The following is a 26911-nucleotide window of genomic DNA, read 5'->3' as shown; positions in this document are numbered from 1 at the left end:
TGCATCACAGTGCGGAAAATGTGTGTGTATCAAATCTGGCTATCCAAGCATACATAAAGTATGTGGGAAAGTGTTGAAAAGGATTTAAAAAACAAATGCGAAAGAACGCCACTAAGTGACTTAACGTTTGTGCTTATCACTGATAACATCACGGGGTTTTATTCGACCAGTTTTTATTGGTGTTTAATGTTGTTCGATCTGCAATGGGAGAAAATTTGATGCAATAAACACCGATAATGTAATCATTTATTATCATGATAGCCAGCTGTAGAGAAATAAGGATAAGCAGCTGCTTCCAGTTTTTTTATAATCTTATCCTCAACCAGGGAAATAAGATAAGTACTGCGCGGTCTGACCACCGCATATGAACAGCATTGACGTAGGTAAGTATGGTGATTTGGGCATTGCATATTATTCAACAGTTTTTATTGTTGCTACATCGTCAATTGGTACAGTTTTCACAGTCAAACAAGCGTCCAAAAAGGAGGAAAGCGGGCATGCATCCCACTAATGGTAATCTTCCCTTAACTTCGATAATCACAACGGTGCAGTATCCTACACCAACAGCTCCTGAATGATTCCTGCCAAGTCAACCAGAGAACGATCCTGCAGGGCCTGGTCAAATTGCTGCAAATGATGATAAAAGTGAGTTAGCAATTGCCCTTCTACTTAATTAAGCTAAACCATAATCACGTCACACTTACTCCGTTGAAAACGATGGTCGGGATAAAGGCAGGAGCAATCAGCTGCGTGCGTCTTTCGGCTTCCAGTTGCAACTGCGTTCCTTGGGTTCCTTCTACGCATGCTTCGGCGGCGTTTAGGTTGACTCCAGATCGGAAGGCACACTGTTAAAGATGTTTGGAAATGTACATTTTTTATGCATTCCATTCTCACGAACGTAGTTTACTTACTTCCCATCCACGTGGGTCGGCATCGAAGCTCATCTGGCATCCAACGTAGTTGACCTGAGCCTGTTGACTCGGCAGCAGGCTGAGAATGCACGACTGCACCCGGTTTCCCTCACATTCCGCCGGTCCGTGCTGACAAATGAAGCTCTGACCATTGTTGACGCTCTGTGGAAAATAGATCAAAGATTTTTCGTTTATCGCAATGCCCCCAACTGTTGTAACTGCATTGTTAACTTTATGCAATCCCGCTGAAACAGAATGCAGTGCACAATTTACGACTCAACATTGCATCTTCAACGAATGATTTACATTGACCTTAGCGTCGTGCGAACCATCGTTGTGCGAAGCTTACCACAACCTTGTTACACAACAGTTGCGTGTAATTTAGACAGTATTTTCTTTAAATTTTACGCACAAAAGTAACATTGATTTATATTTTGCAACACTTTCAAACACGTTCGAATAATTAAAATGCAGCCTTGGAATGTTTTAAAGTGAATCACTTTTTACTGGAAGGAGGGTCTGTCGAAACACTTAAGTACACAACGCTCAAGAAAAACAAGTCTATCCACTCTAACACAACGGCACCAGCCAGCGGTATTAATCCGGTTTTCATGCATCGCTTCACCTAGAAGCGAGCAAAGCCGAAAAGCTAGCAGAACTATGAAAGGTGTGGAATATTGAATCAATTTAAATTTTGTCTCCGAGCTAGGTCGGCTGGCTGGCAGCGATCGGCTGAGAACTGAAGAGATGGGAAAAGAAACAGGTTTTTCGATGTTGCAATTTAAACATTACACATGTTTTCGACATACATACAAGCAAATTAATGGAAATTGTTTTTTCAGCTACATTTGCACTATAAAAGTGTAAGTTAAAAATTAGCAATTTTTGTATGCCTTGCAGTGCATACCTAAAAACGCACAAAATAAGACAACGTTCTTTTAATTCTTACCTGGGCCTTGCCGAATGGAATGAAGTCAAGGGTGATGCTGTTAAGTAGTTGAGGGCTCAATGTCAACAGCTGATTTTGGACAAATCGAACACTGTCGGGGCAAAGGTGGGCGTAGTAAACATCGACGGTCACCTGTGGTTTGTTTTAAAAGGAAAGTTGTATTCCCGAAAATTATTTAAACGAATTAAATACGCTTATTATTTGCTCTTGAATTGTACCGCAGCCTGCAGTTGTCCGATGTTGGCACTGAGTGCCACCAAGAGTAATGCCGAGGCCAAGTATTGCTTCATCTTTGCGCTGCAGTGACTAAAAAACCGGCTTTGAAAGGAAGGGAAGAATAAACTTCTCAGCGATCCGCACCGTTTCAAGGTATCTCGTCGACTGCGGTCTAGCCGGAGCCGTGGCTGTATTTCTTTTCCTCTTTCTGGCCTAGCGGCGTCCAAATCGCGATTGATCAGCGGTTTCTTGCGCGTTGCCACTTGATTTTGGTGGTGCCGACTACCTCAACAAATCAACAGTATCAAATGAACGCGCGGACTGATCGTATTTGTCGCACGTGCCAGATTGGTGTGCGTTCGCACTTGAGTGCAGGTTGATGGCGCCTAGTTGGAATGGGCTTCTTGGCCCTACAGGGAGCCTTCGCGGATTTCATAGGCTGGTGGGGTCATTATCGACGCATACAAGCATAAAGCTATGAAACGAGTAGGTGTTTTATGTTAGGAATGGTCTATAGCCTAACGCAAGCTGGTATCGGTGAAGCTGTGATGATCTGAAGATAAACGTGTGGATCGTTTTTTCTTTTAATGCATCGAAAAGTTACTTACGATTTTCGGAATCTTTTATTTTTTTTATGATTACATTTATGATGTAATTTAAAATGCAAACTGTTATCGTGATTGATTTATATTTATGGGTTTCCAATTAAAAACCATTCAAATCACCCAGAATCCATACAAGACTGCACTCGACAGAATCTCGTTCGCTAAGGATGATTGATGGACAATTGTTATCGAATAAAATGGGATCAATGTGCGAAAAACTCGATGCCTTTCCAGATGGCTCTTTTTGTTACCCAGGTCGGGATTGTTTTCCGGCAGTTCGAATAATGTTATCAATTAGGCAGCAGGATCTTATCTGTGAACGGTAGACATAAATTATCATCTGTAATCGACAACGTCAATCGGGTTGTTCGGCCTCATCATACTCAATACATGTCTCGGAAGTTGGTTTCATCCAGCAGTGAAGTAATATCATAAGGTCATACGTGGGTTCGATGTACATCCAATGGATAAGCCTGAATATAAAACATACCATCGGAGAATCATCACATGAAAGGTACCTATCCAATTCGTACATCTCATCCGACGGTTTATTATCCTTAGTATTAGCACTTTCCTGAAATCGAAACAAAAACTTTATTTTTAAAGAAAACCTTAACTATCTTGAGTACTTACATTTCGCGAGCAAGTTATTACCCTATTAAGTTTATCGTTTAAATCTCCAATCAAGTAATCCAATTCACTGATACGTAGCAAGATAACGTTGCTCTTGGTGCTGGCCACAGTTCCCACTGACTCTTCTGAACTGCTAGGGCTAAATTGGAATGAGCTTTTGCTGAACAATTTGCCGTTAGTAGTAGGAGGGTTTTGAGATACATCACGCGAATAATATCGACGTGTATAAGGTTGTGATACAAACATAGTGAAAATAAATTCCAATAACTCATTCATCTCCTTCAAGCACTCTGCATTTTTCTCAACCACGGTGTCCATTTGTGATGGAATTGGATTTGCTGTTTAGAAAATATGATGGAAGAATATATGAATACCCCCGATTAGTATACGACGTATCTTACCGTAACAACAACCTGCACAAACGAACAGCACGAGCAACGACTTATTTACGCTTGGCCACATTTTTACAGCACGGTTAGAATGACGGTTGGCCTTTCTTTTTATACAACAAGAAGATAAGGAAGGGAGAACCTTTTTTTATTCAAGAATTTTGTGACTAGAATGTGGCACATAAGTGTAAGCATGCCTTTTGAACATTCAACACATTCTCTTACACTCATTCTCAACACATAGTATGGTCGTAAATCATTGCCCTTCAAATGAAACTGAAACACTCATTCACGTTATTATTATTTTATAGTACCCTTGTTTTTTTTTAGGGCATGGACCACCTGTTCATATGTATTGTTTTCTTTTTTTGCCTAGCCACAAACAAGAAAATAAATAAAACGATACAAAATTTTAAAATTTTCAATTTCGTTCCATCTCTGAGCAACAATGTAATGGAACTAGGAACGGTACGAATCACTTGGGTTCAGGGTGGAATACCCAACGCTAGTTTGTTGCTGGTATCATCAGCAGACAGAGAAGCAAAAGAAAACACACGAGAAATAAGAACCACCAGCACTTGACGATCAAGAACGGCAGGAGTTTAATCATTCTCCAGCGTAGTTGCAAAGTTTAGGCGTAGAGTTTCGTGTTTCATTTGTTTTACGCCTCCCTTTTTGTTTCGTTTGTGTTGTGCGCAGTAGAGCAAAACAGAACGACAGTCACAATGAAGAAAAAGGTACAGTTGTTTTTGGTTTGACACTCTCGCAGTCATAACAGGGGGAGTTGGTACAAGGATAACAATGATTCACGTAAACACAATTGCAGGTGCTGCTGATGGGCAAGAGCGGATCTGGCAAGACCAGTATGCGGTCGATCATCTTCGCCAACTACATTGCCAGAGACACACGGAGGCTGGGGGCCACAAGTGAATATTCCGTGTCCAATGCCATCCGCTGCGAGTGGTGTCTTATCGCACCGTACTGATTTCCCTTTTGCCTGTTTTTTTGCTTTTTCATTTGCTGTCCGGTAATCTTGTACCCCGCTTCACGGTGCAGTCGATGTCGAACATTCACACGTTCGCTTCCTGGGAAACCTCGTCCTCAACCTGTGGGACTGCGGTGGACAGGAATCGTTCATGGAACAGTACTTCGCCTCGCAGAAGGACAATATCTTCCGCAATGTGGAGGTGCTGATCTACGTGTTTGATGTGGAGAGTCGCGAGCTGGATAAGGACATGCACTACTACCAGTCATGCCTGGAGGCGCTGCTGATGAACTCACCGAACGCGAAGATCTTCTGCCTGGTACATAAGATGGACCTGGTGGCCGAGGAGCAGCGCGACATCATCTTCAAGGAGCGCGAGGAAGATCTGAAGCGTTGTTCGCGGCCCCTCGAGTGTACTGCCTTCCGGACGAGCATCTGGGACGAAACGCTGTACCGGGCGTGGAGTAGCATCGTATATCAGCTGATTCCGAACGTGAAGGCCCTGGAACACTCGCTGAACTACTTCGCGAACGTGGTGGATGCCGACGAGGTGCTGCTGTTCGAACGGGCGACGTTCCTGGTGATTTCGCACTGCCAGCGCAAGCAGCACCGGGACAGCCACAGGTTCGAGAAGGTGTCGAACATCATCAAGCAGTTTAAGCTGTCCTGCTCGAAGCTCGGCGCGAAGTTCTCATCGATGGAGGTGCGCAATAGCGTGTTTGCTGCGTTCATCGACACGTTCACCAGCAACACGTACGTGATGGTGGTGATGTCAGACCCATCGATACCGTCCGAGGCGACACTAATCAACATCCGGAACGCGCGCAAGTACTTCGAGGAGTTAGAGAACCCGAACAGCAATTTAAACAGCAGCTCGGTCGGAAACCAGCATGCCAGCAGCCACCATCTGCACCACGCGGTAGCGGCAAACCACGGGCTAGCGAATGGGGGACCGAATATGTACGCAGGAAGTGGCGGGGGCTACCATCAGTACGCCGGACAGCAGCAGCAGCAGCCGCCACAACCGCATCACCTGACGCAATATCAATCCTACCAACATAACACAACAACGAACGCTTATCACTGATACCTGTACCGGAAGAAGTACTACTACTTCCGGTAAGAGAGCAAAAAAAAAGGGATAATAGAAAGGTAGCAAAAAGAATGATCGAGAGACAAGGAAAGGAATGTAGAACTAAGTAAAAAACAAACACTATGGACGTGATTTTCCAGTAATGAGTCACCTGGTTGCCGTCGTCTCGTAGCGCTTCCATTTCTCCGCTCAGTTTGGTCCTAGGCAGAATGCGGAGAGATGCGCAAGATGGACGTGGCCAGTTATCCCTTTCATTGTCCGACAGCCAGTTCGGAGAAGGACAATTCCCAGAACGAAAAAAAACCAACCCTGTTACTAAGTCAAAAAACTCCCCGCTCCCTCAGAGAAGCGAATTTGCTTTGCCGGTTTCTGCTTCTCCTCCATTCCCCGATCCACATGCGCGTGGGACGTTCGTTTTCGTTCCATCTTGTTGAATAGTGTGTTCCTAAAAGTTCCCCGTTGTTGAAATATTTGTTTGCGTGTTTTATAAAGTACCTTTTTTATCGAAACTTACGGATGATCGTGTCGAGTTTTTACTCTCCCGCCATAAAGCCGCAATGTTTTCTCGAGCGCTTAAATCAAATTAGTCACACGTAGTGTTAGATTTTCTTTACGCATCGTCCTCCTCCAATCGTTTGCATTGAATTTCCTTAGCATAAAAGAAATAAAAAGACTCGCGAAAACGGAGAACGTGCAAGTCCAGTTTTCCAGGGTGAGTGGCAATATTGGACCAATTGTTTGCGCTTCGCAAACGCCACGTGAAGTTTCAGCCCATTTGGTCTGGTCCGGTCGATTACGAATAGAATGCATTGAGTCTGAGCTGTGACCAGAAAACAAACAAACAAACAAACGTATGGATAAGAGCATAGGAACAAACGGAAACAATGAAATAGGCAACATATACAAATCTGGGGAGCAATGTGCAGATAAACCTTCAACCAATGTTACTCTCACTTTGCGATAGGTGATGGACGGCGAGATTATGTTGCAGTAAACTAAAACAAATGTAAAATAAAGCCAAACTACTGATGAGAATGTAATAAAAAACACAAAAAACCTGATGCAATAAACGATTGATGATACAATATCATTGTAAAGCTGTTCGCGTTCGAAATATTTCAGATTTAATTGAATGTGGGGTAATTTAAAATCACCAGATGGTTTGAAAAATCAAAACAATCTTAATGTTTTAAGGAAAACGGTACGAAATACATCACTCTGCTACATAAACACAGCTGTTTTGTGAAACAAATCATATCATGCTGCGTTTCTCGCCTGGCTCCCACTTCTCTGCTGCTACCGCCGCGTGCTATCAAATCTTATCAGTATGTTCCGCAATGCTACCAGCGACGAGAGGGGAAGGTTTACGCTACGATGTGAATCCGTTTGCCGGCAGTAAAATAGTTCACTTTTTTAGTGCGACCTGGTGACTGTCCGGGCCGGTGTAGCCAGCGTGGACCGTGAGTGGTTATGTTCGTGACTGTCGTGTTTAGATCTTTACAATAATTTTAAACTTGTGCTTTGTGAAATGAAAAATGCAATATTTTGAAGGATTGACGTTCTTCAAAAGAACATAAAATAAAATAAAATAAAATGAAATAAAACTCAATCGTCATGGAGGGTGAAGTTGTTGAGTTTTGTTTTAATAACTTTCACCATTGAGTTAATTTTATTTCATCAGAAAATGCTGTGCTTTCTTGGCCCAGCGCCTTGTCTCGACACTAATGAACAGATAAATTACGCACGAAATCGAGAGTGACCTTCGACTGCGGACTTCCAACCCGCTGACGAGACTTTGCCTTTTCTACTCTCGCGTTCCTTACCCTATTCGTGAGACATTGTGTACGGCTTCCAGCAAGCACGGAAGGGCGTCAGAGTAGAGATTAGACCACACTGAACGGGAGCACTTTCCGTCCATCGGGCGGCTCCATCGAACCACGTGCGGTAAAGTGTGTGCGTGTGCGCCATGCGTACGTAGCGTCGTGGAGGTTTGTTTACAACTCCACCGATCAACCCGCGAATGTGCCGTGACGCAATAGAATGTGCCCCACCATCGCATGGCGCATCATCCGCTGAAATCCGCGGATCGAACGCGTTGGTGTGTGTGCTCCGGTGGAGCCCTTCTGGGGAGCTGGTATTTGTGTGCTGATGTGCCGTCATTTTTTGGAGCATTCGTGGTGTCGGTGGCACTGTTTACGATCCCTCTATTTTCGTGTTCAGTGTGGTTTATAATTGATCGACGGTGAAGTCACCCGTGAGGAGTTTTGTAAAGTTGGAAAAAATCATGTTTCCTAGAACGCGTCCAACCTGTTGAAGCCATTTGTTAGGGTAGTGTTAATGTTATGTTAAGATTTGCTTTTGATTGTTGCCAAAGGTAATTGTTGCTAACAAGTTTGGCCAACGATGCCCGGTGAACGGGCTGACCCCCGGTGAGCTTCTCTTAACCCCGTTTAGCCCCATCCCAGTGTTTCCAAGTGCAGTTGCGGTCGAGTGGCAAACATCGTCGATCAACCTTGCCCTATCAGGGGCGATCGTGTACGCACACACGGAGAGCAACAGTGGCATAGATCGATAGACCGCACTCCGTCGAGTCATGGAGCGAATACTGAGGGGTGTAATGCGCTACCGGCATACGACACGGGAGCAGATGGTGCAGGAGTTCCGGAAAGTTCGTGACAATCCGCAGGTATGGTTCCTGGTTGCATTTACTTTCAAAACGTTAAACTTGATCGTTTTCTCAATTAACTTCTAGCCCAAGGCAGTGTTCTTCACCTGCATGGACAGTCGGATGATACCGACCCGGTTCACGGAGACGCACGTTGGAGACATGTTTGTCGTCCGTAATGCGGGAAACCTGGTGCCACACGCCGAACACTTCCAGGACGAATATTTCAGCTGTGAGCCGGCCGCCCTCGAGTTGGGCTGTGTTGTGAACAATATAAAACATATTATTGTTTGTGGCCATAGTGATTGCAAGGCTATGAATTTGTTGTATCAACTGAAGGATCCCGATTTCTCGTCGCTGGTAGGTTGGATGGAGGATCATCATATCATCTAGTTCTTCCTATTTTTGTTGTAATCATTTATCCCCTTATCCTGTTTTCAGAAAAATCGTCGCATTTCCCCACTGCGCGCTTGGCTGTGCGAGCACGCCAACACCAGCCTGGACAAGTTCCAGAACCTGAAGCAGATTGGGCTGGACAAACCACTGATTTTCTCCTCCGAGACGCCACTACGCAAGTTCGTCGCGTACATCGATCCGGAGAACAACTTCGCCCTCGAGGACAAGCTGTCGCAGGTGAACACACTGCAGCAGATCGAAAACATTGCCTCGTACGGATTCCTGAAGCGCCGGCTTGAGTCACACGATCTGCACATCCACGCGCTTTGGTTCGACATTTACACCGGGGATATTTACTTCTTCAGTCGCAACTCGAAGCGGTTTATAGCGATCGATGAAAGTTCGATCGATCGACTGCTGGACGAGGTACGGCGGTACTATTCATGATCCGTGATTTGTGTAGAATTATGTAGCTTCCAGCTTCCGGAATGTCGTCTTACGGGTATTAAACGAAATTTCTGTTGCACATTTTTTTATAGTTTTGTGAACGTCAAATAAAGTGAATGCATTATTTTTGTACGTGATCGTGTACCCTTTTCGTCGCTTATTGCAAAATAGGAACTCTGTAGTGAGCTGAAAAATATGAATGCTTTTATTTTAAGTAGAAGTGCAGTGGCTTAAAAAGGCTTTTTATATGTTGCTTCTGTTCCAAACGTGATTTTGTAATATTTTTTTTACTTTACGGAAGACAATCAAAAGGCTAATATCCTTTTTACGACATTCTTTATTTAAGGTTCGAGAATGACAAAACATACAATACGAGACAACTAGTTTAAGTTTCTTTGCCGTGGATAATTTATTTTATCTTCGTATCGCTAAATAAATTATGCAATTCTTGAATTCACGTGGCAATTATTATTCGACGTTTTTAATGCGTATCTGTAGAACATAAAAATAGTACAATTTACATCTAAACGGACATTTTTTAAACAGGTGAAAAATGATCAAAAAAACGTAATCTTGACGCGTGTTGAGAGTATTGCCTACCGTTAGGGGTCTGCGAGTTGTATGTTGCAGCCCATCAACCCTTGAGATGCAAGCTTCAACCACTCCATCGCTTGTTTCCTCTTCTTTTCTGTTGTTATTGCAAACACGTGCCACACGGAAAAATACAGCATGCATGGATCAGGTGCAGTACATAAATTCCGTGCGGCACAACCCGCCGTACAACAATTGGAGTGGAAAAATGGGTCCATATAGAGCCCGAGGGCCCTAAGCGAACATATGCGAGGGTTGGTCGTGAGGGGCAACATGCCGCAGGGTTTGATAAATCGGATGTAATGATGACGGACAACTACAAGCGGAAAGATGTTCGTTCTCGGTGGCATCCTTAGTCAGCTGCGGTTTGTTGTTCGCCTGATTGAGTGTCTTACATTTTCTTTATCACAGGCCAGAGGAAAGATAAAGATTAGGGTTATGATTTAAAAAATGTTGAACACATTTTATTTCAGTTTCAATCATTTAAACTTAACTAAATTTTAAAGAGTGAGATTTATTATTTATTTTGTATAATCACAAGTGTTATGTTTTACTTGTGCATCACTATGCCTTTTTGATTTCCACTGGCGGCGTGTTATTTTTCTCTTCCGGTTTGTAACACTCCGCCTAACACTGGCAATGCGCAGGGGAAAAGTATGCAGGCTGCAGCAGCAGCAATCGCCTGGTGCAAGTCTGTTGTGACGCTAAAACACTACATTGAGATGCACTCGATGCTCGGCGCAGAAAAACATATGGAAATGAAGCCATCGGCTCGATCGCATCCGGGCAAAGGACGGAAAAAGATGCCATGCAGATGTTGTCTACGGTTTTCCACACAGCCCGCTCGGGCACTTGTCCCGTGCCTCGCGACGGCCCGCATGGTTTTCCGGCCTCCCTCCTTCCCTGCCCAGCACCGACCGATCCCGCGGGCTAGAGAACACGCTGCGAGCGGAATCCGGACGGCGCGGGCCTGCCAGCTCGCATGTTCGAGCGAAGTGGGTCACTTGCGATTTCGTGACCAACTTTTTCCGACATGGAGCAGCAACGTGGAACGAGTGGTGCACAGAAAGAGCGGGAGAGATAGAGCCCGTAAGACTTTTACCGAGGTGGATCGAGAAGACAGAGGCGAACTTTAGGAGGCTAAGACGATGGAAATAAAGATGGAAGAAAGGTCCACAAGAAGCTGCAAAAGCACTCAATGGAAGTGAGCACTCGCTATAAGGTTAGAGTTTCTACGGTTTGAGGTTTTGGTCAACCACAATCGGAACATATACTCATATGCAAAGTTAGATTGGTTACCCCTTTGGAAGTGTGCTTTAATGATTCAAATCCGGGATGGACTATCTCGGCAATACTATTGCAGTTGATATATCTAAAAACTTATAAGTATTTCTCCTTTTCTGTTCTTAACTACACTGTCGTAACAAAATAGTTTACTTTCCTTAGATTTGTGTCAGATTTGTATTGCCGTATTACGTCAATACGTTACCGCGCCTCGGCCAAATTTTACTTTCTCCCAATTTTGGTTTCGGTTTTTGCCCACCTTCCCAAAGGCCTTGAAGACACCGTGGACTCGCGTTTGTGTACGACGAACTGTGGTTTATTCTTCCGGTTAGTATTTTCCCTTTTGGTAGCGCTTAGTTGCGAAACAAATTTTCGGCACCAAGGAGTGCCGCCGCTTGGGCAGCAAACTGGGTCAACGGAAGTGTAGGGAGCGACCACCGAACTAACTTGTTCTTCCCTCACCCACACGGTCAACGTCTTGCCATTCCGAGGGATCCCCGATTGCAGGTTTGTTTCTTTTACTCTACGAGTTCCAAGATTTTGGAGATTTACTGCCTTCCACCCGTTTCCTTCGGTGATTTATGGTTGGTGGTGGTTAACAGAGAATTAGCACTTTTATTGTTGGCAGGTTCATCTTTGATCTCATTCTCCATTGGAGCTGCGACAGGCGTTTGTGTGTATACGTGGGATTTTGTCCGGTTTGGTTGAAAATCGAATCTTGAGCAATCGTGTTAGAAGTTTAGTCATGTTAGGGCACTTCTGTTTGACCAGTTCCGCAAACAGTGTCGACCAGTGGTTGAGCTCCTCCCTAAGTAGGTCAACCGTTGAAAACGAATGCTAATGGAATGAGTGCGATATCTGGCAACTGATGACGAGTTTTTGGGGTGTCGATGGATTTTTTCAGACCTCCCATCTTCGGACAACTGTGAAAATTTGCTGCATTTTATATCAAATTTCCATGTAGTTCATGTATATTGTGTTTCTAATAAGTGTTTTGAATATTTAAATCCTATAGCCGTTCTGAAGAAATTTCGTTCGTCGCGTGACAGTTTTCCTTGATAATAAACTAATTATCATAATTAACTTCTAAGGTTCCATCTCATTTCACGGCATCACGATGATTTAACCGAACTGTGGTTCTGTTCTCCTATCAGCAGTTCACTGTCGGCATTTTCTCACGCAAACAAACGGCACACGGCATGGTGGATAATAATCAAAACTGGATCAAATTAGAACTGGCGTGTACACTAGTCTCCAATTGCTTGGGGCGACAGGATTATTTTCATCTTTCCAAAAAATTTCTCATCCAAACCGCGTGTATGAATACGCTCTCGTGTGCGGTTTAAGCTTAATAACGGGATCACGGGATGGAAAAGGGTGACCAACGAGAAACGCATGCCATCGAGTGGGGATATAGGGTTGATAAATTATTGCAATGTGCCTCGAGCGTAATTTATAGTAAATTGTATAGTTAATAAAGCGAGGATCTCGATTTGCTGGACGACGCTGATAAGTGATTTAAGAACGACTTAAAAGGTTTTTCAGGTTGACATTGGACAAGTTTGTTAAACAATTAGAAGACAGGTTGGACTTATCAGTGCCAAACAGTACTAGATGCTTTTAAATAGGATAACCTAAATATCGGAGAACCGGCAGAAACACATTCTCAAACACAATCCGGTCTCACGTGTCGTTTTTGATTATAATTTTGGAGAATATTGCAGTAAACTAACTGTATCCCACCCCGTTCATTCGTCCCAGCTCGCGGGAACGAACGAGATGAACCTGCCACTAATTCACCTGCCATCGTCTGGGACGTTCGAAAAATTCCAATCTTAAACCGACCGGTAAACTGGTTTCGTCGATATGCAGCGTTGGAACGAAATTTCCTAAAGGACTCGAAGAGAAAAGAACAACTTTTAAACAAGTCGTTCATAGCAACGTGCGTGTCGAAATGCGCAAACCCGTTGGGATTGGGGGGTTTTTCTGCGATAAGGTGGGGGGTATTTTTTCCCCCAGGTACGGGTGTGCGGTTTCGTAGGGTAGGAGATTGTGCGTAAATGGTGGGTAGAACCCTGCGAAACGATGGTCAAGGCGGGGAGCAACCAGCCCAAAAAAGGGAGAAGGATAATCAAAGGTATGGACGGGATGGATTGGGCGGAAGAATAAAAAGGGCTGCTGTCAGGGCAGTGGGCTAGGGCCGGCGGGACGGTTTCCCGAGTGACCCATATTTGCGTGAGGTTCGGTTGTCGCCAGCTTGAGCGTGTCCCACCGCCGGGATCTTGGCCATCGTTGTTTTCGGCGCCGTCAAAAGAACCGATAGTCGCGGTATCGCCGAAGGGCCAAACACACCCGAATGGGTCGTCGATCGAAGTGGATGATAATTGATTTGAACTCGTCCGATGATCGGGCTTATTTTGGACCCACCGAGATTTTACAGGTTCCTCAACACGACGCCAGCGACGTCGAAGGGAAACGAATTTAAAATATTTAAGTATGAAACTTGACGATATTCTTCGTGAAAAACATGTTCGTAACAATAAATATCTTTAAGGCTTACCGATTTCATGGTATAAACAACTGACACTCGTGAATTTTGCCGTTTGCAAAGCTCTTTCTTAACGCATGTTGGAATAAACTGAAACTCACTGTTGGCCAAAAGAAAGCAAAACACAGCGGTAAAAACAGCAAACAAACGAAGGCAAAAAAAACTGAGAAGAGAACCAAAGCAGTCGTCACTCTTCAGGGCTCAAGTTCAGCTGTCAACCTGTCAATCGGGTGATCGAGCGATCGAGATGATGATCTTTCTGACGTATCGGAAAAATTGCGGTCAGCGAAGCAACTGTAGATGGCAGGAGTGAGGGAGGGTTTGAGACCGGGGAAGTGTAAAACCAAGAACAAAGCACTACCGGGCACGAGGTTGCTTTCAAAATTGGGCCAAATTTGCGTGCAAACCGCAAACGTGCAGCGCATGACGCCCGGCATGACAAGTAACATGATGGGGTAGTTTGGGGTTTTTTTTTTAAATTTTATTTTACTGTTTGGTACGTGCGCCCCCTTTGCCTCGGGGGAGGTGGACGAAAAAAGGAAACGTCATAAGCGGATTAGATGATAGAACTTGTCGACGGGGTACCGTTAGAGGCCGCACCTAGAGAGCCTTGGATTTTTGCTTTGACATTGGCAGCCATTGGACAACAGCTTTGACAATCTGGAGCGCGCTGAACATGCGTCCCGTTTTCCTTGCGGTAATCTTATTCGTGAGCAGCCACCCTGTGTTAATGGGTTCACCTGCTCGGGAGCGGAATTGTGTTAACATAGTGTTTAGGATTAACCTAAATAATGCGCACATGAATTATCATTAACGAATGCTTCCTGACTGGGCTTGAACTTGCCGAATTTTGCATCCATAAAATTTTATTAATTTGACATTTTGTGATTCTATTCAATCAGTTTCTGAAATCCTATCCTCACTTTAAGGAGGAACAATAATTGATTTTTTCGCCTAGTTTTTAATAAATTTGCATTGTTTATTTCAAGAATTTAGAATTGAACAAATAGAACGTGTCTAATATACCTCTTGTGTATGTGCAGCTGGTTGGGTTGTATGATTAAACCTACAAATCACAACGCTGTTCATTGCTTTCCCACCGCACGGTCAAGTTCAATATCCTGAAGATGGTCTGCCGAAATATGTCGATGTAATAAATTCCTTATCTCACCGGGTTGTTAGACTCACACCGCACCCACAGCCTTTCGGTAGCCTGGGCTCACTCGCGTTTTTGTGTACCTCTTTTAATTCATTCTTTTTTCATCTGCTTGGGTTTCGTTAAACGTTTTGAATTCATGTAGGTGCATTTTTTTACCTCCTCCCTTGTTCAACTGGTGGTTCCGTCTTTCGGTCGGAGATTTACCATCGCTTCCTTCGCAATCGAACGTCATTATTTTGTCTCCAGGTTTCCCGCAGGCCATTGCTGCCGTCGATGCGTTGTCCTTTTCGTTTCCCGGCGTCACCGTTGCGCGCCATCATAATCGACATGGAGGAGCGTACGCGGCGAGACCGGTTGGGTTGGATCATCAATTTAGTTAATTCGCCCTACGTTGTAAAGTTCGATGTGAGAAACAGGGATAAGAGGAAGAGGGAAGCGTTCGATTCGTCCAGCCACATGGGGCGTCCAAAATTTTTTGGGGGACCACAATAAGACCGAGACAGACAGAGAGGGAGCGAGTGAGAGCGAAACCAGTCAATAAGTTTGGCAGAGGGTAAGCCTAAAACGCGCGGACTGGACTGGACGAGACTGAACGATTCCTTCGACACGACTTTGGACCATCAAAAAGATGACTTGAAAAGGAAAAAAAAGGACGCCGACCGGGTAACACGACTTGGCCGATGACCGGCCAGCACGGAACGGCCGAAAACCCGAAAGCCGACCTCCCGAACCTGTAGGGCAATGTGTTAATAGGTGAATCGTGTGCGTTGCGCTCCCATGGCAACGCGGCCCTCGGGGCGGCCAACCGCGGTTTATTATTATTATCATTTCCTTCGCTTGATTCCCTTCCGCATTGTTGCACCGCGGACGGGGTGGGGAATTCGGTTTAACAACCCCGGGACCTGGCACGGACGAACGAGTTGATCGCTGTTCCATAAAACAGGGAGTTCCAGAGCTATCCTGTACGGCTAGTTTTTTGTACAAAATTTATTTCAAAAGTTGAATTACTATTTTTGTGATTAAAATGCAAGTAGTTGGCTAAAATAAACAAACCCTGCCACAATGGCGATGTATTTTGTGTTCATCATTTTTAAGTATTTCATTAAAAAAAATTTATCTGGGAGTTTACTTTGTAGTTGTGTTATCTTTAATTATGAAAATAATTAAATGAAGAATATGGATCAACCGAAAACAAAATGTGTTGGTTACTGTTCACACCAGCACAACTGTAATTGGAGCGGAGTCACATTGAGAGTTATTACTATACATCTGCTATTTGTTACTTTAAATGTTTTTAATTTTTTCATACATTTAAACGCTGACTATAGACATAAACTGTGGCTCGCATAAAAACAAATATTCCGGGTTCGTCGCCTGTTTTGTGCTTTCGCCGGGCATTTAAATCTTTCGATTGCTTCAATGGGCTGTATTTAGAGTTTTTCTTCCAGCTATTGGCAGCGTATTTTCCGTCGATCCTTACAGTCCCAAATCACGGTAGAAAAACTGCCCGATCGTCGTTCGATTGTCTCTCGTTTTGTTTTGGTGTGGTTCCTTCCATTCCTTTCGTGCGCCGCTTCTTTGCCGCGCTTGCCGGGATGCTTGGAAGGGGTCGCACTCGCTGCTCTGGGCCAGCCGGCGTGGTAGACGAGAACAAAACAAACCCCCCTCGACCAATCGAACCCGGCTTCGGCCCCGCAAAGGTCACGGAACTTGGTCAGTAGGGAAGCGTCCAGGGTACATTGACTCCTTGATAAACATCGCGATCGGTCGAGGGATCCGGCCACGCATAGGGATCGGGTAAAACTGCCGGTTGCGTACGAACGGAACGCATCCCGAGGGCGTTTTCCTTGGAGGAAGATTAGATCACGGTGGTTATTAAGACCTTCCTTCATCTCCCTCCTTCTCTCTCGCTCTCTGCCTCACTCACTCCTAATTTGGTTTTGGAGCTTCCATCCAAATCGTGCGATCCTGGTGCGGTGTTTTCGGCCGCCCCGGGCTCCCGACCAAATACCAGCGAAACCCACTAATGATAGCACGGACCGATGCCGAGGATGACCCCTTCCGGGGTTCGATCGGGAACGTCCGGATCAGGACAGGTTTTTGGTTTTAATAGGATTCGGCTTTTAAAAGAAAAAATAAACTGGATTTTACGATGCGCCTTTACTGGGTCTCCTTTAAAGGGACGGACGGGACGAGTAAAATATATATATTTCTCGGATTATATTGCCGAACATTAAAGCTTATGAGGTACCGATACTTGTTGGTTCGTCGGTCCCGGTTTAAATGTGAGCGTTTTTGTGGTGCAATAAATTAAACCCAATGCCGGAGGGTTGCGTTCACACGTTTCATTCCATTGTTGGGCCTAAATTTTTCGACTAGATTGGTCTCCAACGTACCTTGCGAGGGTAGAGAAATTCGAAATCGTGTCCATTTAAAATCTTTAAATATTTACTACAAGAGATTTTTACACGCTTCCTTCCGCAAATATGAATGAAATCAAACAACACATTTATACATAAAAAACAACAGCTCGAATCTCAGTTGCTTCGATTCGTTGAATGCTGCAATTCAACGCAGCAGGGAAAGGATGGAAAACAAAAGAGAACCCTCTTCTGTCCATTCTTTCTACGGTTTTTCGTTGGTGCCGAAACAGGATTTCAGAATTAGAGTGATTAGGCTCGATTTGGTATCGTTCGGCTGTTGTGCATCCTTCGCCCTACCCCTTCGGAACCTGCGATCGCGGTCCAGAACGATCGGGAAGGAAGGAGACTTCAACGCCTATGGACGACGAACGCATCGTGCGGTCGAAAGGGGCAGGATCGGTCGTTCGAAGACGCCTAACGTGCGCTCGTAGCGATCGAAGAAGCTATCGACAGCGCTAGTCTATTGACCTTGGCCCGGTGAATAACCTTTCCCACCCGCACGGTGCATTCCACCCCGGGCCGGCAACGTCGGTAGTGCAGGTGGAAAAACGTCGAAGGGCGACCGGCTGTGGCAACATCCCGCCACCGAAGGCCGAACGAGAAACGGATGCGTTGAGCCAACGGCTCGATCCGGTGGTTTGTTTTGTTTTAGTTTGTGTTTCATTTGTTTTTGTTTTGTTTTTTTTTACAAACTTTGTTTGAGCAAAACCGGTGCACAGTGCGAGGCTTCTCGTGCTGTCATAATTTCTCACTCAGGAGGTTGGGTCGAGGTGTCGTGTGTGAATTATGACCACGACGGTCACGACAGCGTAACGAGTTTAATGCCCACGAGACATTGATAATGTTGTTAGTTTATTCGCTTGAGCAAAGTTGGTCGGAAGGATATAGATGTCGACATATTTGGTGTTTGTGGCGTTGGAATTTTCAATTCGTTGGATTTGAATTCATAGATTCATGATTGTTTTCATTGAATTTTCAAACGAAAAAATAAGATTATATAGAAAATATTGCCATACGAAAGCAATTTTGAGTTCTCCATTGGATGTGATTTGATATGAAAATAAATCTCAATTTCTCCTCCGATAAATGCTGTGCACTCAATTTTCATCAGATATCGCTGAATGGAAAAATTAATCTTCCGCTGTGGCTTACAAATTACCATCGGCGCGCCGTGGCTGATCGCAGCCATTTTCATACCTCCTTTCTTTTCGCCTTCTGTCTTTCATTTCCCTCATTTATCTTTCACCGTAGCGTCCGAGCTTGATGGACGATTCCGCACAACCGATCGGCTCGTCCCGTGGGTCCTCCTAATCAGAGGCTGATTGAAGAATGACTAATGACCCAAACGAACGGCGAGACAACGCCATGCCCTGCCCTCGCCTTTCCTCGCCGTCGGGCGCGCGGAACGAATGCCGATATAAGTTGTCGTGCATAATTAATTAGAAGAGCGTTAAAATTTAGCCAAAAACGTTTGCCGAAATTACGTTCTGGTTTTATGTAGGTTTTATGTCTAGCACCGGTCAGATCCGTTATAGTGCCGGTCAACGTCAGATCGAAGACGAGGGAAGCATGCAAAAGCCGCTACACGCGCTGATTGGTTGCAATTGTTTTGAGGATGCGATTTTTTACTAAGTCAAATTGTTGTCAAGAGCATCGAATTATGTTTGGAACTGAGTTAGGCAAGAAGTTTTCATAAGGCATACTTTTATTTTGCCTGAATAAAACATTGATTCTTTTCAATTTTAAAACCACTTTTGCACGTTCTAATGACATATAGATAATCGCCATGATTTGTTCGAAACACACCAAACGTTACTCTGATTAATAGCAAAGATAGCCCTAGGATTGGTTTGCAATTCTTGAATTATTTAATAGCTCCTCTTTCCGGTCGTAGTCAACGTATTAACCTATTTCTGTCTTCGAGCGTCACACATCATCCCTTCACGTTTTGCGCACCCCATGCACCAGAATCATTCTAAGAACCACACACAAGCACACGATCGGTCGCTGCGCTAACATCGCTTACAATGATGGTAATGTCGTCGCCGAGCGTGGATGTTGCCGTCCGGTGCGACAACTGGGAGGTTAAATTACGGATTTGCGCAACGACAGCGGAATCGAATCGAGCTCGTCCCGTCCCGAAAGCCTCGAGGTGGGTGCTCAGGCCGCCGACTGCAGGACCGCGATTGGTTACACGTGTTCCAGAAACCCGACAGCTAACAATGGTTCCGCGTCCCGTCCTGGCGCACGCTTGGCGCTTGGCCCATCGTGCGACGTTCGCTCCGGAGCGCCATCCGGATGGGTAATAAATCGTTGCCGTTGGAAAATTGTAACATTCCTGGCCGTACATTAACATCGCCGTTGTACGCCAGCTTCACTTCGTGGTGCTTGTTTGTCAATTGTTGAAGAGGAAAACCGGTGGGTATGAAAGGGAGGTTGTTGGAGTAAGGAATTGTAGGCTTGATTCTTCGTAACGACCACCAGTTGGAAACATTCCAAGAGGGCGGAAAACGTGGTTCAAATATTCGCACAGATTCTGAAGGTTTTTTTCTATTTATATATAAAGTGACATTTTCAACAAATACAGCTGTTTGCGTACCTTGTTGAGAATCTAAAATAAAATTGAAAAAATATTATTCTCGGTTCGTCGCTTTGCTTCCATTGGCATCTTTCAAAAGGTGTCATTTACTAGAGAAACATGTTCGCGTACTTTCTCGACTTTAATCCGAACGGATCATTCCTAAGCCTTTACCAATTAGGTAAATAAGGAATCAAAATGATTGCAGATCTGCTTTTTCATTGTTCCTTTCCTATGTGATTCCATTAACAATCTTTCCCCTGATCACAACCCGTAATGGCGACCATTTCAATCAATTTAACCATAAATTGACCCCACCTCCACACATACATTGGCCTCGTATTGGTTCTTCAAAACAACGTCGCTGTCTTCCCGCAATGCTCATGGCCTCTTCCTCACCAGCGCGCCAGTTCTTCTCTCTTGTCGGCATACAAATCGCTTAAATCATGGCCCGAGGCGCCACCCGGTAGAAATTGCCCGGCACCTCCGAGCCAATCGTGCCGCCAACAGGAGGGAAAATGGCAAACGAAAATAAACAGTAAGAAGAAAACAAATAAATAAAGACAACCACGGACGGGTATATCCTTAAAATGCCACCTGGCGGGTCCGGCCCGTTCAAACCTCCACGCCAATGCGCGCGCTGTGCGTAAAATGTTGGCAAAGCGCACACGTACACACGCGTCGTCTTCGATCGATTTGATTGAGGTTAAATTATCGGGGCATTCTCGGCGAGGAAGCCATTTTAAGCAGGTTGGGTAAAGCAGCGAAGAGGGAGGGGTAGGGGGGCTGATAAGCGAGACCTCGATTTGTCGAGTCCCAAATAAGCAATTTTCAAGCGAACGGAGGAAGAAGAAAGCGATAAAAGCGCGATTTGCGATCGATGGACGAGTTGCGCATGAACGCGTACCGTACGCGTGTTGGCTCCTTCTCCCTCTCTTTCATTCCCTCTATCACTCAATGTTACTCTCCAAAGCATAAGCGCTATCTATGCTACCTTCTTCTAGGAAAAAAAAGCCTTCAATCGATCACTTCCTAGCGATGGGGCCCTCCTTCGAGCCAGTCGGTTTTCTGTCAATCGCTCGCTGTCGGTCCCGCGAAGGTAAAGATCAATAGCTAATGCTTTCTCCGTACGCAATTGTGGTTGCCGCTGCGCGTGCAGCACCCGTCCCTGCTCCACAAATGCTCCGCTGTTCACAGATTACCTCGACCATGGAAACATTTTTAAGGCCTCACTGTGAATTGTTTTGCGGTTTGTTGCCGATCGAAGAAACGAGCCAAAGAGAGGTGATAAAGTGTGAACATACGGATGGAATCAGGATGCACTGACGGATCTTTGCCCACCGCAGGGTGAGACAGTCCACTTCAGGGCATTTATTTATGAGAAGCCAACTCGTAGCATTCGGGTTTACTACGATACAAAGTGATTTTGTCTGTCGAGGAAACCATTCATGTATTACAATTGTACAATTGGCAATGTAACATTTTCTAACCCATCTGTTAAACACCCCACTGTGTTGGGGAAAAGTTTCCGAAAAGATAGCGCTTGAGGGATTCGCACATTTTCGGAAGAATATCACCTCAGTTGGCTTGATCGCAATTAGGGGATAAGCGTTTCGAGATGATAACGATCAACGTGCTGCCTCTTACAAAAGTTTTCTTCGCGCTTCTTGGCGAATTCTATCATGCGAAAATATGCCCTTGGAGCCACCAGCTTAAGGCGTGTTGAACAGGAAGTGGATTGTGCTACTTGAGGCGAAGCAGTATGTTTGCGAACCCAGTTTCGTTTGCATTTATTCATTTGCATATCACGTTGAATCGATTTGATACAATCATATTAATAACGGATAAACTGGTTGCCGTTTGCTTAACAAACACTTCAATAAAGTTAAATTATCCCATTAGTAAACTTTGATTGGTTCACTGATGGGCTTGAACAACTTCTTCAAAAATCAGGATTGACGGATTTGAAAAGAAAGTTGAAGATAATTGTGATGATCGGTTTGAGTGGGATGCTGATAATCAACAAATGTTTAACCTAGTTGAGGCTTTTTTGGCTATTTTGCAACCAGAAAGTTTATGATTTTAGATGAGTGAAGTACCAAGAAAATAATAAAGAGTTGCGTTTTAAATGAAAACAAATTATTCAAATACGAAAAATCATAATTAATAGTGTTCGCTGGAGCTGTTTAGTTCATGTTTTATGTTGATTTATAAACTAATATTAATTATATCTCAAACCCAGAGAAAAGCAAGATGACTTCTGAACCATTTAAAATCAAGCATATTCTTTGGTAAATTTTGGATATTAACTACTTTTCCATCCTATACTAATCTCGTTTCACACAGCAAATGATAACAATGTTGCATATCTTTTCGGTTCCATCTTGAATAAGCAAAACGGATACTAACGAGTTGGATAGTCATGCATCGAAATCGGATGGTGCAGCTGCGAGCAGGTTCCTAACTGGTACCGACCCTCTCCGCAGAGCTTCTTCGTCCGGAAGGTGTGAAACAGAGTCGACCCGATGATGTATGACCGGCAGATATCATCTGACGGCGTCGTTTGACAGCAATCTACTTCTGAACCCGCACCGACTAACCGCATCAGGCTTTTCCTTCCTTCCCATTCCAGACGCGAACGATCGTGCTGCTCGGTGTTAATAAACTGTCACAACGCACAAAGAACTCGATCGATCCATCTCGACTGACAGAGCGTCGCTGTAGCGGAATGTTTTGGGAGCCTCACCGTCAAAAGATCCCTTCCCGAGTAATCCGATCGATTGCCGAACGGAAGGCCTCCAAAAAGGTTCTCCTGCACGTCGGGGTTTAGGGTTTGTCCCGTTTGGAAGTGTTTGGAGTTGGGTTGACCCAGTTTTGCGCGCGGCCAGCCCTAGAACTAATGATAAGCTGCCAGCCGAATTCGGTGTTCGGTGATGGTTGTGGCCCAACAGAAACATCACGCAGGCTTCGGGTGAATGTCGCTAATGCGAGGTCTTCGGCCGCTGCGGCAGGAACCAGGAAGGCGCGATTACAGTGCGGGCTTCGATGGAGCCCTCGGGGCGCGCCATGTTGTGACGGCATTTGCGAGAGCGCGGCCACGGACACCAACGCGCGCCGAGGGTCAAAGCAATTCAAATCGCCGTTCACTCCGCACACGAACCCCGCCCCGTAGTGTTTCGGAATAATATTTCATTATCGTTATTGCGGACGACAGGGCCCCAAACAGACTCGGGCGGCTTGACAGATGCTACAATAGGCCGGGAAGATACGATCCGCGATACCACACGCGGACGCGACCACGGTGAGGAGTCATTTTTCAAATCACGCCCTACTGAGGCCACGCAATCTCCGCTGGCAGCTCTCTGCTATCTACACGCGTCCCTGGGGGCGCACCATTCAGCTCCTTTTTTGGGGAGACTCCCCGAAAAAAACAACATCTCCGAAACGATCTCCATCCAGAGTCCAACCGATGGGGTCGGCCTGGACGCGGTCGACTCCCAAAACAAGGGGCTCGAGCAGTTCGTTCGGGATTCGCGTACGGACGCGGGAAGTCGTTAAGGTTCAAAACGAGTTATAGCGCTTGCGTCGCTCTTCGACGACCTCCAGAGTTCCCTCCTCCAGTAAAACGAACCATCGTAGACCAAGTTAGTGGTCCCGGTGTTAAGGGGAACCTAAACCTGGAGTCGTCAGATCTAGCACAACGCGCCCGAGACACTCGTCGAGCGGGAAGAATAGACGTCCTCCCTGGGTGTTGGTTAGTGATGACTTGCGGTGGTTAGCTGTCCGATACGTGGACAAAAAAGCCCCAGCTATCTACCACATAATAATAATAACAAAAAACATGTTATCGAGTGAAGCAGTGAGCCTACGGTGTACGCAGCCGCTACGGCTGGTATATCAGGGCCGCTTGGCTTCTCGGGTTGGATGTCCGGAATGCATCCGTCCAAAGGTCTCACTCCCCGGTTGGTGCTGGTGGTCCTAGGTCCGCAAAAGGTTCGCAGACTCCACCGCAGATGAAGTGCGGGAGAGCGTTGGAGCCGTTGCCTGTAATGCGGCACATTGAAACGACGCCATGGCCTAGACCCAGACCCCCGTGAGACGAGCTTGCAAGCCAAGCTTGGCATTGGTTGCATTCGTTTGCCACTGGCCATAAAATAAAAACCCCAACCCATGGAGTGGTGGGGGGCCGGTACCCGACTGAACCGGTGGTGGAATGGCGGATCGAAAGAGAAATGAAGGAAAGAAGAAATTTAGGTTACGGCACACTTTTCCCCAATGCGCTCGGTTGTACAGTGCAGTGGATCGTGGTAAGCGACGTCGACGGACAGCGTTACGAGCTTCACAAACTGGTTGGCCACAGACTCGCGCGAAGAGCACGTCGCAGAGCGGAGATAGAGTAGGATAGCACGGCTTGACGAAGTTGGGCACACTGAGCTTGTGGTGGCCATGGCCGTGACCACTCCTGTGAAACAAGTCCATCTCTTTCCAGCTCGAGTGTAACCTCTTCCGTTCGACGCAGGACCATAGCATACGGACAAGTTTTTGTTTTTGGCGACGGAGGACCACCATTCCAGGGTTTCCTCTAGGGTTTTATTGTTGTCTATACGGCCCGCGGAGGTGCTTCGATATTCACCCCAAACATCTGCGGCCAAGACTCGCTTTTCGGACGGTCCGACACGTCAGATAGCGACGGGAGTATGCCAATACGCGCCCGGCGAAGTTTGTAACGGCGCTCCGAACGGTCGAACGGCGATCCTGCATGCTAATCCCCGGCCTGGGGTGTGGACGACGGCCACCATTCAGCCACAACAGCACTTCAAAACCCACCCGACAACTTCTTCAACTTCCCCAAAGGCGTTGGCTGCCCAAAAGCTGGTTCGGGTTTCCTTTTTCCCTCCGCCTTTTGGGTGGATTGTTTAGAAGGAGCTTTTGTACAGCGCTGTTGCTCATTTTATTATCATTATTTTCATATGTGTTTGTGGGCGATCGTAAACGTTTAGTTTTCTTCTTCTTCTTCTCCTTCTTCTTTCCTTTCGGTATGCATCCTCCAACCAGCTCGATGCGCTCGATGTTTCTCCAAACCCAAGAACTTAGCTTGGAAATACTTTCCCGCCGCTGGAAGGTGCTGGATCAAACGTTCGACTATCGCTATTCGCTTTATACGCTTATCGTGTGTCCGATTCCGGGTGTCTATTTGGAACTTGTCGCTGTCGCTTGTTATCCTCGTCGTCGTTGCAACGTTGCCCCGAAGGCGCATGTTTTATTTTCTGGCACATTTCGGGAACGGGTCGCCAGCCGGTTGGGGCCTCCTTTCGGATTCGTTTTTTTTTTCTCTAACATTACCACCTAACATCTCGAGCTCGTGCTCCTTTCGCTAGTGAAGCTGCTTTTCTATTTCTCAACCTGTCCAACCAAGTAATGTATTACTTGGTGTACCTTCTAATGTTGGAATTAAGTTTTTGAACAACAATTAAAATTGATTACGATGAGCAGCCTCTTCGGCTTGTTCGTGTTAAAGGGTCTTAATAGCTAGCTATAATGGGTTGTTTTGGGGGGGAGCGTTCTGTTCCCCTTTTCGTCCAGGGGGTCTAGGTAGGGGAGCAGTGGGGTAACATGGAAAAATAATGATGCTGTTTTCTTTTGGCAAAATGTTCGAAAGCTAAATGATAAAAGAAAACCAAAACTGGAACTGGTTGTAAGTCATCTACGCAATTTATGAATGGTTCAGCTGAGCTGAAGTCGAGCCATCGAGCTTCGAGCATCATAAGTCATTACTTGGGTGCTTCACTTTGGACTTCAACAAGGGGAGAGTACTTGGGCTAAGGTAAGAAACCACTGGATGCTGCTTAGGTCAAGGGGTTGTACATGGGGGTTTTTCCATAACCCGGTTGTGGTTCACCTGATTATTTGTTGCCTTAAATAAAACAACGATGAACGTTAGATTCCGGTAATGAGAACAGTGGGCAAGCGTGACTCAACGTTTGGAAAAGTAAGGCTTGATTTTCTCGGAAGGAATATTCCCCATAGAAGATGGATTCAGAATTCTTGAACCTTTTAAAGGCCCGCATGATGACAGCTGGACAGTTTTAAGGGAGGCGTATACACACGGAAAGAACATCACAGACACATACCGCCACTCAACGTACGTTCGTCAATCGTCCAGCGATAGAACGAACGCGGGCTGGATTCGGCGGCGTCTTCATCTCCAATAAAACTTCAACCTGCCAGCTCCGCTCGCGGCCGACCCGTGTCGGAAGGTGTGAAAAAGGTGTGAAGATGTTGTAATACATTCCCCGGCAGGCAGGACCTTTCACTGGCGGCGTGCCGATGCTGGGAGTGGGCAGGGTAATTTGCCTAAAACAGCCATCAACCTGAGGCTGCTATCGATTGCACCTCTCGCCAGCTGGATGCTGGGAGGCGACGATGCGTTTCTGCATGATTTTCTAGGTTCCCTTCGGGACGGATGGCGGAAAGAAACGGTGTTCGAAAAAGACCTGCGCACCAGGACCGCCGAGTGTGGCCGGTGTTACGGTACTCGCGGGGCTTTTGCATGCGACGGTCGTGTTATTCTCATGGGAATCGAGTGGAGAAATAAGCCACCAGGCGGGGAAGTGTCGTGTAAATGGTTCCCGGGATCGTGTAAGTACCTTCCCGGTGAAAGAAGAGAATTTTACGATATGTGCGGGCTTGTAGGAAGACTTGTTCAATCAGGCGGTTGATTAGTGCTTGATTCGAATTGGCTTCGGCGGGAAAGACATCATTAAACGAAAGGAGGACAAACGACAATTGGTCGGCAAAGGCGTTCTCTAAGGAGAAAGGTTTAAAGTTCTTTAATGGAACTAGCAAAAATCGTTTCTTGCAGCTCGCTCTATCAATTTCATTCCAAGAAAATTGTCATCATGTTGTTTAAATCCATTTAAAAAAAAGATATCTATGAATTCATCATGAGTTTTATAACGAAGTAAACAAAGTAAGAAGAAGTTTAAATGAACATAATGCTGTTTAAATGAACATTTTTCAATGCATTACTTTATTTGTC

At 45.5% G+C, this 26911-nt stretch overlaps 3 protein-coding genes across 4 annotated transcripts; 2 read left to right on the top strand and 1 right to left on the bottom strand.

Moving 5' to 3' along the window:
* Positions 1-402: 402 nt before the first annotated feature.
* On the bottom strand, positions 403-2417 carry LOC131287969 (GILT-like protein 1). Its single transcript, XM_058317063.1, has 5 exons — positions 2082-2417; positions 1861-1992; positions 912-1073; positions 705-845; positions 403-627 (listed from the first exon to the last, which is right to left on the bottom strand). The coding sequence occupies exons 1-5, from the start codon at positions 2148-2150 to the stop codon at positions 556-558; spliced, it is 576 nt and encodes a 191-aa protein (XP_058173046.1). The 5' UTR covers positions 2151-2417; the 3' UTR covers positions 403-555.
* Positions 2418-4402: 1985 nt separating this feature from the next.
* Positions 4403-5888, top strand: LOC131287968 (ras-related GTP-binding protein A). Its single transcript, XM_058317062.1, has 3 exons — positions 4403-4440; positions 4530-4629; positions 4760-5888. Exons 1-3 carry the CDS (start codon positions 4429-4431, stop codon positions 5773-5775), a joined length of 1128 nt encoding a protein of 375 aa, XP_058173045.1. The 5' UTR covers positions 4403-4428; the 3' UTR covers positions 5776-5888.
* Positions 5889-7668: 1780 nt separating this feature from the next.
* LOC131286906 (beta carbonic anhydrase 1) lies at positions 7669-9386 on the top strand. 2 transcript variants are annotated; one of them, XM_058315915.1, is made up of 4 exons: positions 7669-8155; positions 8236-8467; positions 8534-8806; positions 8888-9386. In XM_058315915.1, the coding sequence occupies exons 2-4, from the start codon at positions 8375-8377 to the stop codon at positions 9287-9289; spliced, it is 768 nt and encodes a 255-aa protein (XP_058171898.1). In that variant the 5' UTR covers positions 7669-8155; positions 8236-8374; the 3' UTR covers positions 9290-9386. The 2 variants fall into 2 exon arrangements, with proteins under 2 accessions (XP_058171898.1, XP_058171897.1); XM_058315914.1 differs by having other exon boundaries at positions 7669-8467.
* Positions 9387-26911: the final 17525 nt, after the last annotated feature.

Source organism: Anopheles ziemanni, chromosome 3 (genome assembly GCF_943734765.1).
Source record: "Anopheles ziemanni chromosome 3, idAnoZiCoDA_A2_x.2, whole genome shotgun sequence".
In the NCBI taxonomy this organism is placed as follows: domain Eukaryota; kingdom Metazoa; phylum Arthropoda; class Insecta; order Diptera; family Culicidae; genus Anopheles; species Anopheles ziemanni.
Note: the sequence above shows the minus strand (reverse complement) of the source record. Positions and strands in the feature narration are given on the sequence as shown.

Bases quoted from the DNA above. Each gene is read 5' to 3' on its own strand.
- LOC131287969 (XM_058317063.1), bottom strand. From the start codon at position 2,150: ATGAAGCAATACTTGGCCTCGGCATTACTCTTGGTGGCACTCAGTGCC. The intron at 846-911 runs GTAAGTAAACTA...CATCTTTAACAG, and splicing joins CCGACCCACGTGGATGGGAA to TGTGCCTTCCGATCTGGAGT. The intron at 628-704 runs GTAAGTGTGACG...CATCATTTGCAG, and splicing joins CGACCATCGTTTTCAACGGA to CAATTTGACCAGGCCCTGCA.
- LOC131287968 (XM_058317062.1), top strand. The intron at 4,630-4,759 runs GTGAATATTCCG...TTCACGGTGCAG, and splicing joins ACGGAGGCTGGGGGCCACAA to TCGATGTCGAACATTCACAC.
- LOC131286906 (XM_058315915.1), top strand. From the start codon at position 8,375: ATGGAGCGAATACTGAGGGGTGTAATGCGCTACCGGCATACGACACGG. The intron at 8,468-8,533 runs GTATGGTTCCTG...ATTAACTTCTAG, and splicing joins AAGTTCGTGACAATCCGCAG to CCCAAGGCAGTGTTCTTCAC. The intron at 8,807-8,887 runs GTAGGTTGGATG...TCCTGTTTTCAG, and splicing joins ATCCCGATTTCTCGTCGCTG to AAAAATCGTCGCATTTCCCC.